Source organism: Oncorhynchus clarkii, chromosome 3 (assembly GCF_045791955.1).
Source record: "Oncorhynchus clarkii lewisi isolate Uvic-CL-2024 chromosome 3, UVic_Ocla_1.0, whole genome shotgun sequence".
Lineage (NCBI taxonomy): Eukaryota > Metazoa > Chordata > Actinopteri > Salmoniformes > Salmonidae > Oncorhynchus > Oncorhynchus clarkii.
This window is the reverse complement of record NC_092149.1, coordinates 59,409,872-59,422,790: the sequence shown is the minus strand read 5'-3', so window position 1 is coordinate 59,422,790 and position 12,919 is coordinate 59,409,872. Positions and strand designations below refer to the sequence as shown.

At 42.9% G+C, this 12,919-nt stretch overlaps 1 protein-coding gene across 5 annotated transcripts in view; it reads right to left on the bottom strand.

Annotated features, from left to right (window-relative positions):
• LOC139399977 (band 4.1-like protein 5) overlaps positions 1-12,919 on the bottom strand; it is a 46,646-nt gene that overhangs the window by 16,511 nt on the left and 17,216 nt on the right. For all 5 annotated transcript variants that reach the window (XM_071145118.1, XM_071145117.1, XM_071145121.1 and 2 more), the window contains exons 12-16: positions 10,196-10,365; positions 8,666-8,772; positions 7,189-7,207; positions 2,914-2,950; positions 2,581-2,705 (exon numbers count right to left, since the gene is read on the bottom strand). In XM_071145118.1, the coding sequence (XP_071001219.1) occupies positions 2,581-2,705; positions 2,914-2,950; positions 7,189-7,207; positions 8,666-8,772; positions 10,196-10,365 (458 nt within the window). The remainder of the gene's footprint in view (positions 1-2,580; positions 2,706-2,913; positions 2,951-7,188; positions 7,208-8,665; positions 8,773-10,195; positions 10,366-12,919) is intronic.

Here is a 12,919-nt window from a genome sequence, read left to right as displayed (position 1 = left end):
TCAGTAAAGGTGCGCCAGGGTAGCATAGTGGTTAGAGCGTTGGACTAGTAACCGGAAGGTTGCAAGTTCAACCCCCCGAGCTGACAAGGTACAAATCTGTCGTTCTGCCCCTGAACAGGCAGTTAACCCACTGTTCCTAGGCCGTCATTGAAAATAGTTCTTAACTGACTTGCCTAGTTAAATAGAGGTAAAATAAAATAAAAACATTATGGGGTATTGTGTGTAGATTGATGAGGGGGAAATATATTTTTTTTTTAAGAATTCAAGGGGTCTGAATACTTTCCTAAGGCACTTTAGGCTACATGCATGTACACAGAACTGACGTTAGGCCTGCTAGTTACCACTGATTGTGAATTAGCCTAGATCACAGGAGGATTTCAGTTTCCACCACCTGACCTGATCGCCTCAGTGCCTTGGAAGTGATTCTGAAGAGATCTCCAGGCCTTCAGTAAACTTTAAATTCTAATCGCATGTTGACATCGAGCGATTCACGCTTGTTTGGTCGGAGTCATGAAATATGCAAAGATTGAATTAAGCTATTATAGGCCGGGGCTGACATTTATCTTTCCTCAGTCGTTGCTATATTACAATCTTAGAGCAGTCGTACACAAGCCTAAGATCACCATGCACACTGCCAAGTGTCGTCTGGAATGGTGTAAAGCTCGCCGCCATTGGACTCTGGAGCAGTGGAAACGCGTTCTCTGTAGTGATGAATCACGCTTCACCATCTGGCAGTCCGACGGATGAATCTGGAACGCCGACAGTGAGCCAGGCCTAATCTCCCACAACATCAGTGCCGGACCTCACTAATGCTCGTGGCTGAATGGATGCAACTCCCCGCAACACTCTTCCAACATCTAGTGGAAAGCCTTCCCAGAAGAGCAGTGGTGCAAAGTCCTTAAGTTATTATTTTAAAGTATTTTTTTGGTATCTGTACTTTTTATATTTTGACTATATTCCTTAAGAAAATATTGTATTTTTACTCCATACAATTTCCTTGACATCCAAAAGTACTCGTAACATTTTGAATGCTTAGCAGGACAGGAAAATAGTCAAATTCAAACACGTATCAACCGAACCTCCCTGTTCCTCCCTACTGCCTCTGATCTGGCGGACTCACTAAACACAACTCCACTAATGCCTATGATTTTGGAATTACATGTTTGAGCAGGTATCCACAAATTTCTGGTCATGTAGTGCATCCCAGCCAGGTACTGAGACAATAACAGGGAGCAAAATGTAATTTCACTTACAAAAAGGGAGTAGAAGTAGCATTAGTAGACCACAACAAGTGGTGGTCATGGAAAAAGCCCACCAGAGTACTGGCATAGCTGATGTCCACACTGATTGGGTTGGTATTGAAGAGAGGATCAATGCAGAGAGAGCAACCATTACCATGGATGGAAGATTATTTGTTTACCGCAGGAGAGACAGTCACCAGTCCTGAATCATAGGACCCAGAATGCCCAGAGAAATTGATTGGATGAAGCAAATCTACAGATAACTTGGAGGGTACATACCTTGCCTTAAGAAAAGGCCTGTTTGGTTTCAGTACATCATCATACTAGAACAAAAAGTAGAGCTTTAAAATGTGGATTTTACGTAAAAGAGAACAGCTTCAAAGTCAACCAAATACAGGAAATGCAGACATTTCAGGAAGTTAAAGCAGACCCCCTTTCATTGCACAGTAATCCTCTGGGGATAACGTTTAGAAGAGAAAGGGATGAGGTATTTCTTAGAAGAGAGAGTTTGTTGTTGCCAAGCCAGCGGGGGCCACGGCCACCAGCAATGCAGCAGTAGCAGGACTACCACCACTAGCCATCTGCTCAGTGTCAGAGAAAACTGCCAAACATGCACACCATTCACATTCTAGTCACTTACTGTACCCCATATATACACATACACTCACACAAAACCACCACCACCCTACTTCCTGAGAGCTCCAGGATGTGCATAATGCAGCCATGGTCATGTTCATTAGGGCATGCAATGGAAAATGTTTCAAAACATTTTTCAAGTGAAAACAAAAATGTGTGATTCTTATTGAACAAGTCCAGGTAGTCCCACTCCTGTTGCAGTCCAATTTCCTCCAATTGTTGCCTAATGAACACGGCCCAGGTATCTGTCTGGTCACTAGCTGTCCCAGAGCAGAACAGGCACTAGGCATAGCCTTTATGTGCATCCCAAATGGCACCCTATTCCCTCTACTTTTGGGCATGCAGATAGCCTAGAGGTCAGAGCGTTGGGACAGTAACCGAAAGGTCGCTGGTTCGAATAAATGAGCCGATAAGGTGAAAAACCTATTGATGTGCCTTTGAGCAAGGCACTTAACCCTAATTCTTTCCAGGGGCACCATACTACTATGGCTGACCCAGTAAAACAACATTTCATTGCACCTTTCCAGTGTATGTGACAAAAAAAAGAAGAAAAAGGACCCAGATGAAAAGTAGTGCACTTTATAGGAACAGGGTGTGATTTGGGATGCAATTTCATTGTCAACCACGCACTACCAAGTGACAGCAGGATGGACAGATTAGGCAGCGTAACGCTCTTATGGCATTAGAACAGCGAGTTGCTCACCTCTTCTCTGATTGGCCACCGCCAGGACTCCTGGGGAGGGTTTCGATTTCCATGGGGCTGCTGGTGGAGACTGAGGGAGCAGGGCTGACCACAGGAAGAGACCAGGGGCTTCTGATGTGGAGTGGCTGGGGGAGAAACAGAGGGACAGAGGTTAGGACATTGGATCATGGGTGGGAGTCCAAAGTACAATTTACCAAATGCAGATTATGCCTCGTTCTAGAATAAAAAGCATTTTCAATGTAAAGTTCTCCATAGAAAGTTATTCCCAGTCCAAGACCAGGCTTAATGTGTTTGGGAAACTAGTCTCAGTCGGGTTCAAGAAACGCAACATACCTTAGTGTCTTTGTTGGGGTTCACTCCATTGTTGTGACTGGTAAAGAGAGGAGAGAGGTGGGAGACGAGAGAGCGCATTCACTAAAACAGTAAATGGTCATATTGTTTTAACAGCGTAACCCTTTAACCTTTCAGCCTTAAGAGCTTACGTTGATAACCTTGAAGCATATCACATCACACTTTTCTTTCACTATAAGACATGGCTGCCATGTCAAGGCTGCTATAGAGGACCCATGTTTTTGGCATGCAATGTCGCAGAGCGCTATGCCTTTGATTAATCACTCGTCGCCATGACAATCAACGTGAAGTGAGCATTATCAATCACAGTATTTAGTTAGCAATGATGTCATGACTATGTAATTGTCACATCACAATGCCTTCGGAAAGTATTGACCCCATTACTTTTTCCACAATTAGGTTACAGCATTCTAAAATGTATTAAATTGCCCCCCCAATACCCCATAATGACAAAGCAAAAACAGGTTGCTAGAATGTTTGCTAATTTATAAAAAATAAATCACATTTACATAAGTATTCAGACCCTTTACTCAGTACTTTGTTTATGTACCTTTGGCAGTGATTAAAGCCTCGAGTCTTCTTGGGTATGACGCTACAAGCTTAGCACACCTGTATTTGGGGATTTTCTCCCATTCTTCTCTGCAGACCTTCTTAAACTCTGTCAGGTTGGATGGGGAGGGCCTCTGCACAGCTATTTTCAGGTCTCTCCAGAGATGTTCGATCAGGTCAAGTCGGCGCTCTGGCTGGGACACTCAAGGTCATTGAGACTTGTCCCGAAGCTACTCTAGCGTTGTCCTGGCTGTGTGCTTAGGGTCGTTGTCCTGCTGGAAGGTGAACCTTCGCCCCAGTCTGAGTTCCCGAGCACTCTGGAGCTGGTTTTCATCAAGGATCACTCTGTACATTGCTCCATTCATCTTTGACTCAATCTTGACTGGTCTCCCAGTCCCTGCCGCTGAAAAACATCCCCACAGCATGATGCTGCCACCACCATGCGTCACCGTAGGGATGGTGCCAGGTAAAAAATAAAAAAAATCTAATTTATAGGTCACAAATTTGGTTAGCAGATATTAGTGCGAATGTAGCAAAATTCTTGTGCTTCTAATTCTGACAGTGTAGTAATATCTAACAATTCCACAACAACTACACACAAATCCAAAGGGATGGAATAAGAATATGTACATATAAAGATGAGCGATGACCGAGCGGCAAAGGCAAGACACAATAGATGGTATAAGATACAGTATACGCATACGAGATGAGTAATGTAAGATAGTTTCCTCCAGACGTGACACTTGGAATTCAGGCCAAAGAGTTCAATCTTGGTGTCATCAGACCAGACAATCTTGTTTCTTATGGTCAGAGTCCTTTAGGTGCCTTTTGGCATACTCCAAGTGGGCTATCATGTGCCTTTTACTGAGTGGCATCCGTCTGGCCACTCTACCATAAAGGCCTGATTGATTGTCCTTCTGGAAGGTTCTCCCGTCTCCACATAGGAACTCTGGAGCTCTGTCAGAGTGACCATCGGGTTCCCTGACCAAGGCCCTTCTCCCCCGATTGCTCAGTTTGGCCTGGCGGCCAGCTCAAGGAAGAGTCTTGGTGGATCCAAACTTCTTCCATTTAAGAATGATGGAGGTCACTTTTCTTGGGGACCTTCCTTGCTGGTACACTTGCCCAGATTTGTGCCTTGACACAATCCTGTCTCAGAGCTCTACGGACAACTTGCCCTGACATGCACTGTCAACTATTGGACCTTACATAGACAGGTGTGTGCCTTTCCAAATCATGTTCAATCAATTTAATTTACCACAGGTGGACCCCAATCAAGTTGTAGAAACATTTCAAGTTTGAACAATGAAAACAGGATGCACCTGAGCTCAATTTCAAGTCTCATATCAAAGGGTCAGAATACTTATATATTTTTTAATGTGCAACATTTCTAAAAAACTTTTTTTAATTAGTCATTATGGGGAATTGTGTGTAGATTGCTGAGGAATTGTTTTTATTTCATCCATCTCAGAATAAGGCTGTAACTTAACAAAATGTGGAAAAAGTCAAGGGGTCTGAATACTTTCCGAAGGCACTGTATAACCCTGATGTATGATAACATGGCGATTGGTGAGAAGAGGATGTCAGGCTGATTGTGTTCTATAAATTAGGCCTACCACTTCCTTCCATGACATATTCCCAATGCTTTTCTTTGGTGGGGTGGGACTTTCAACACTGCAGATGGTGGCTTCTATGAATGTAATTGTCTGCATCATTTCCAATCCCCCATATATATATAAATAATAGTAGAGATAATTATTTATTTTCATCACATTCCCAGTGGGTCAGAAGGATTGAGGTCATGGCTTTGTGATGGTCAGGGCTTTGTGATGGCCACTCCAATACCTTGACTTTGTTGTCCTTAAGCCATTTTGCCACAAATTTGGGGTCATACTTGGGGTCATTGTCCATTTTGAGGGGTCATTGTCCATTTTGAAGACCCATTTGCAACCAAGCTTGAACTTCCTGACTGATGTCTTGAGATGTTGCTTCAATATATTCACATAATTTTCATTCCTCATGATGCCATCTATTTTGTGAAGTGCACCAGTCCCTCCTGCACCCCCACAACCTGTTGCTGCCACCCCTGTGCTTCACAGTTGGGATGGTCTTCTTCGGACATTTCTCCAAAAAGTATGATCTTTGTCCCCATGAGCAATTGCAAATTGTTTTGGAGCAGTGGCTTCTTCCTTGCTGAGCAGCCTTTCAGGTTGTTAATAAAGGACTCTTTTTACTGTGGATAAATATACTTTTGTACCGGTTTCCTTCAGCATCTTCACAAGGTCCTTTGCTGCTGTTCTGAGATTGATTTGCACTTTTTCGCACCAAAGTACGTTAATCTCTAGGAGACGGAACGCTTCTCCTTCCTGAGCGGTATGACGGCTGCGTGTTCCCATCGTGTTTATACTTGCGCACTATTGTTTGTACAGATGAACATGGTACCTTCAGGCGTTTGGATATTGCTCCCAAGGATGAACCAGACTGGTGGAGGTCTACAATTTTTTTTCTGAGGTCTTGGCTGATTTCTTTTGATTTTCCCATGATGTCAAGCAAAGAGGCACTGTGTTTGAAGGTAGGATTTGAAATACATCCACAGGTACACCTCCAATGACTCAAATTATGTCAATTAGCCTATCAGAAGCTTCTAAAGCCATGACATTTTCTGGAATCTTCCAAGCTGTTTAAAGGCACAGTCAACTTAGTCTATGTAAACTTCCGACCCACTGGAATTGTGATAGTGAAATATAAGTAAAATAATCTGTCTGTAAACAATTGTTGGAATAATCATGCACAAAGTAGATGTCCTAACCGAATTGCCAAAACTATAGTTTGTTAACAAGAAACTTATGGAGTGGTTGAAAAACAAGTTAATGACTCCAACCTAAGTATATGTAAACTTCAACTATATAACTATATTATATATATATATTTTCCTTTATTATTTCCCCCTAACCCTACCACCCTTCCCTAATAGTAATAATTTGGGTGTTCCGTAGTAGCACAGCGGTCTAAGGCAGTGCATCTCATTACAGACCCTGGTTCGATTCCAGGCTGTATCACAACTGGCCGTGATTGGGAGTCCCATAGGGCGGAGCACAATTGACCCAGCGTTGTCCGGGTTTGGCCATCTTTGTAAATAAGAATTTGTTCTTAACTGACTTGCCTAGTTAAATACGAGTTAAATAAATTAACTAAATTGGAGTAAAACTAACAGACAAAAACACTTAGGCTTCTACATGTACACATTTCACTCACAATGCTTTATTGCTGTTGCTATGTAAAAAAGGTAACTTCCTGAAAGAGCACAGCAGCACACACACAAAGAAATCTTAGGAATAAAACAATGCACACTGATCACACACTGTACAGAGAGCAAGAACTTCTTGTGGCAGACAGCTCTCGCAGTCCTCACTCTATACTATGTGTGGTTGTGATGATAACCAGTGCTCGCCTCCCCCAGCACACAGGAGAGATAAAGACTCCCAACGCAAGGCAAGAGGGGTACAGACTGTGTGTGAAGAACTCTGATATAGTTTGTGTGTGCGCGCGTCTCTCACTCTGTGTGTGTGTGTCATGTTAATCACAGTGAGATGAGTCAAGTCTTACAACGACAGAGGAGAGATATTCATAACAAACAGCTAGAGGAAGAGATTACTCACTGATCAGTGCCCATTCCAAATATCCAGTTCTTGAAAAAATAAAAGTACTTACTCTTGGGGCTTGTTGGCTCCTGGGAAATAATATGAGAAAGAACATCAAAATTAGTCAGGTATGATGTATAAGGGTCTTTCTATAAATAATGTAGCCGATGTGTAACACTGGGATAAACGCTTCAAAAAAGTTTGTTTTTCATGGATTTTCATGCAGTTCCACGTGTACTTAGCGGTTTAACCGCAACAGAGTAGAGCAAAACCATTCAATTGAAGCAGCAGGAAACAAACAAGTGGCCACATCTCTCACAAAATACGATCAGCAATGAAACCACAGATAATTATGAGAGAGCAGGAGAACTTATAAATTGGCTTCAAAAATTACTTTTCAAGCACTAAAATTGAGGAAATCAAGGTAGGCTTTTTCCAAAAATTGAATTTCTGAAATCCAAATTCAAGTAGGCTACTTCAAGCCCCTTGTTTAAAATTGCAGGTGTAACATGGAAAACATGTATTTGTTATTTATTACCAGGTCATGTGAATAAGCCCACTAGACAATGTAATTGGTCGTCATTATATCCACAATAATTAATAGGAAAAGCAGTCGGTGTCCAATCCGAGGCACAAAAACAGTAGCACAGTAGCCTCGGTGTCCAATCAGAGGCACATAAACATATGAAAATATTAAGTAATTAACTTGCTGTTTTCTCTGTCAAATCTAACGAGACCCTGCTGTAAATCAAGCAGGCAACAGATGATCAACATCAATTCTCTAGGGATCCAGGCACAACTGTCTTCACCTGCATAACGAATGATTCCAAAATATTTTGAACATTCCTCACTAAAATTAGTGCTATCACAAAATCAGTTCATCATTTGACTGTCATTCAAAAAAATTGCTGGACACCAAATGCGTGTCCAATAAGTATTATGTATCATTATTGAAGAACCAAGTTAATACCAGTATCTAGGTTAAGTATCAAGGTAAGGCGACTTTCAGTTAGAAGCATTCGATTTTACAAATCGCAAACATCATTTTGGATTTGTGAGCCAATGAAAACAGTTTCCACCACAAAACATAAGGAGACACAAAATGTAGTTACACTGCATTTCTAAGATCTCCACAACCCCCCCCCCCCCCCCCCCCCCCCCCCAAAAAAAACTGTCCGACAGTTAGATTCAGGATTCTTACTGGGTCAATGTCTAATTTAGCTGAGTAATGCTTAATATATGATTTAACTTACACTGCCATAAATGTAAGGACAGAAAAGTAATGTTTTATGTCATACAAATCCATCAAGACACCAACCATGACAAAAGGGTTAAACAGGCTTTAAATCCAGTCTTGAATTGTATAGAATATAGTTATGAGCCCCTCTTATATTTCATGGAATGACCTTAATAAGTATTGGCTAATTATTATAAATGACTTAACAGTTGTAACAAGTTGTCCGGTGTAGGAAATCCTCACTAGCTTATAGAAAGACCCATAAACAGTATATTATACTGTGTACTGTATAAAACATGTATCCACCCACCCCGGTTCATCATAGTCCTCCTGGAGTAGCGTCGGCTGGGCCTCCTCTCAAACGATGCAGACCTTCTGGCTTTGTTGCCTTTGGTGGTCTGGTACTCAGTCTTCCCACTGGGGACAACAGGGTCATATTCATTAGTGCACACCATAGCAAGATGGTTTGAAAAGGGAAGAGGTAAACAAGCCTTTAATTTTGGACAAGTTCAGGTAGTCCCCTCCCCATTTCATTTGGTTTCTTTCCTAGTGAATACAACCCAGAACAATTCACATGGAGGGGGAATGAGAGCGAACCCAACCAACCCACCAGCAGGCAGGGGACAGTCAGGTAGTGAGTGCCAAGCGTAAACTGAAAACAGGCAGAGATAGGGAGGTTAGACCTCCCTTGCAATCAGACCACCAGGACTGATTCAGATAACGACTGGAACTTCTGTTGGGGCTCAGGATCCACAAAGGGAATAACATAATGAAAATCCTAAACTAGATCCAGCTGAAGAGAAAGCATGAATTCAAACACATGTAATTGTAATGGTTGTAATGAGGAAAAAGAGGGTTATTGGAGTCAAGTTCAGTAGTGGAAGAAACTTCAGATAAAGACTACATGAAAACAGCAAGCTATAAGATTCCTTAAATCGATGAGAATGGTTTACGTTGAGTCCAGAGTTTTGACTGGTCAGGCCACATGGTCAGGATGGAACCACACCAGGCCATATGGAATATAGCCAAGTACTAGAGTTGAGTAGACAGAGAATCAGTGTTGTTGTAACCACTGCTGGGGTACTCCAGAAGAAAAATAAACACAAAGGGTGCACCAGTCCCCTCCCGCATACCCCCAGGGTGGCATTCAGATCTCAACTCCGTGACACGGGACTGACCCCTGCTGAACTCTGTAACCATCCAACTAGAAACACCCCACCTTGAAATAACAAGGCCCCAGAGAGAGCCTGCAGTTGCTGCTTTAGCAGTGCATAGTTTACACTGCAGCAAGACAAGCTATTATTACACAACGGACCAAGGTGAATGTTGGACGTTTAGCGAGTTTCATTAGGCACAGTCAGCTTAATGAGAACATATGGTGGGTTGAGTCCTATTAAAATTATAATCTGAGGATTTGTCATGTGTGCAAATTGTTGGAATTTTAATAAGCTGATGAAACATGCATTATAAAAATTGTGTTGAGACTTGTGCAGTGTGGACTGAATCCAGTTAGATGTACACTAAGCAGAGCAAACACTAAGCAGAGCAAACGCTAAGCAGAGCAAACGCTAAGCAGAGCAAACGCTAAGCAGAGCAAACGCTAAGCAGAGCAAACGCTAAGCAGAGCACGCGCTAAGCAGAGCACGCGCTAAGCAGAGCACGCGCTAAGCAAAGCACGCGCTAAGCAGAGCACGCACTAAGCAAAGCACGCGCTAAGCAGAGCACGCGCTAAGCAGAGCACGCGCTAAGCAGAGCACGCGCTAAGCAGAGCACGCGCTAAGCAGAGCACGCGTTAAGAGCAAACGCTAAGCAGAGCGCACACACGCTGTTCAGTAGCTACCTGTAGCGGAAGCGTGATCCCATGCGTATGAACCCAGAGCGTGCTGATCCCTTCTGGACCGGGCCGCGAAGCCGGAAGAAAGCATGGTGTTCCACAGCACACTTCCACAGGTGCTTACAGGCCTTGGGGTGGTCCATACGGAACACAAACGTGTGCTCCTGCTCTTTACCCTGAGACGGAGACAGACAGGAACATAGCATTAGCAAAACTCTACTGTGTCACAGCAACAGGAAACAGAGGAAACACACTGACATGAAGCACTGGTAGGAAACACATGTTATAACTAGGGCCTAACGTTTATTCCTGAAGAAAAAACAGAGCCCCAAAACAGCATATGGTGGACGGGAAAAATGAGCCTGGTTGTAGACATGTTAAGTTCTTATGGCTGAAATACTGTTAACGAGATCGATATGACAACAGCCAGTGAAAGTGCAGGGCGCCAAATTCAAACAGAAATCTCATAATTTCAAATTCCTCAAACATACAAGTATTTTACACCATTTTAAAGATACACTTGTTGTTTATCCCACCACAGTGTCCGATTTCAAAAAGGCTTTACGACGAAAGCACACCATCTGATTATGTTAGGTCAGTACCTAGTCACAGAGAAACACAGGAGTCACAAAAAAGCAGAAATATACAACAAATTAAATCACTAACCTTTGATGATCTTCATCAGATGACACTCATAGGACTTCATGTTACACAATACATGTATGCTTTGTTCGATAAAGTTCATATCCAAAAATCTCAGTTTACATTGGCGCGTTACTTTCAGTAATGTTTTGCTTCCAAAACATCCGGTGATATTGCAGAGCCACATCAACTTACAAAAATACTCATAATAAACATTGATAAAAGATACAAGAGTTATGCATGGAACTTTAGATAAACGTCTCCTTAATGCAACCGCTTTGTCAGATTTCAAAAAAGCTTTACCGAAAAAGAACACCATGCTATAATCTGAGTACAGCGCTCAGAGATCAAAACAAGCCACACAGATATCCGCCATGTTGGAGTCAACAGAAGTCAGAAATAGCATTATAAATATTCACTTACCTTTGATGATCATCAGAATGCACTCCCAGGAATCCCAGTTCCACAGTAAATGTTTGTTTTGTTCGATAAAGTCCATAATTTATGTCCAAATACCTCCTTTTTGTTCGCGCCTTGAGTTCACAAATCCAAATTCACGACGCGCAGGCCAGACGAAAAGTTTAAAAAATTCCATTAGAGTTCGTAAAACATGTCAAACGATGCATAGAATCAATCTTTAGGATGTTTCTAACATAAATCTTAAATAATATTTCAACCGGAGAATTGAAATGCAATGGAACGCAGCTACCTCTCACAGGAGCGTGCCTGAATGAGCTCATGGCCTTCTGGCAGACTTACTCAATCAGCTCTCATTCTCTCCTCCTTCACAGTAGAAGCATCAAACAAGGTTCTAAAGACGTGACATCTAGTGGAAGCCTTATGAAGTGCAATCGGACCAAATTTACACTATCTTGGATAGGCAAAGAGTTGAAAAACTACAAACCTCAGATATCCAACTTCATGGTCAAATTTTTTCTCAGGTTTTTGCCTGCCATATGAGTTCTCACAAACATCAAACAAACAGTTTTAGAAACAGTTATAGAGTGTTTTCTATCCAAATCTACCAATAATATGCATATCGTAGCTTCTGGGCCTGAGTAGCAGGTAGTTTACTCTGGGCACCTTATTCATCCAAGCTACTCAATACCGCCCCCAAGCCATAAGAAGTTACCTGATTGGTTATGGTTCCAGACAAGCTGAGTGTGCAATAAGAACTGGTTAGTACAGTAGGTCTCCTCTTTCCTGCCGATGTGGATGAATTTGACAATATACAACAACCCTATTCCCTGTGTTTCCCTCATTTGAATCAGCTCATGGCCATGCAGAGAAAGGCTGCTTGCCCTGCAGTTCCCAATAACTTCCTCATTAACGCAATTTTCCACCAGGCCTCGACGAGGCACATTAAACTCCGTCTCGTGTCCTAATCAGTTATGGCAGAGTAGCAACTTTCTCAGCAGTGCTCTGCTCTGGTGCTAACCAGCCCTATTCCGTGCTCTGCCCTGCTGCTAACCAGCCCTATTCAGTGCTCTGCTCTGCTGCTAACCAGCCCTATTCAGTGCTCTGCTCTGCTGCTAACCAGCCCTATTCAGTGCTCTACTCTGCTGCTAACCAGCCCTATTCAGTGCTCTACTCTGCTGCTAACCAGCCCTATTCAGTGCTCTACTCTGCTGCTAACCAGCCCTATTCAGTGCTCTGCTCTGCTGCTAACCAGCCCTATTCAGTGCTCTGCTCTGCTGCTAACCAGCCCTATGCAGTGCTCTACTCTGCTGCTAACCAGCCCTATTCAGTGCTCTGCTCTGCTGCTAACCAGCCCTATTCAGTGCTCTGCTCTGCTGCTAACCAGCCCTATTCAGTGCTCTGCTCTGCTGCTAACCAGCCCTATTCAGTGCTCTACTCTGCTGCTAACCAGCTCTATTCAGTGCTCTGCTAATAGTGCTTCATTAATTCAGACAGGAACAGGGTCACAAAGAGAATACATTCACAGGGCGGATTAAGACGTCAAAACAAAGACCTCGGGAGATGAGAACCAGAATACCTTTGAGAGCGAGAATGTGCAGTCCAGTGTAGGACACACACACACCAGAGATTAGTGGTCCCAAAGTAAAGACCCGGGCCACATTGCGATGG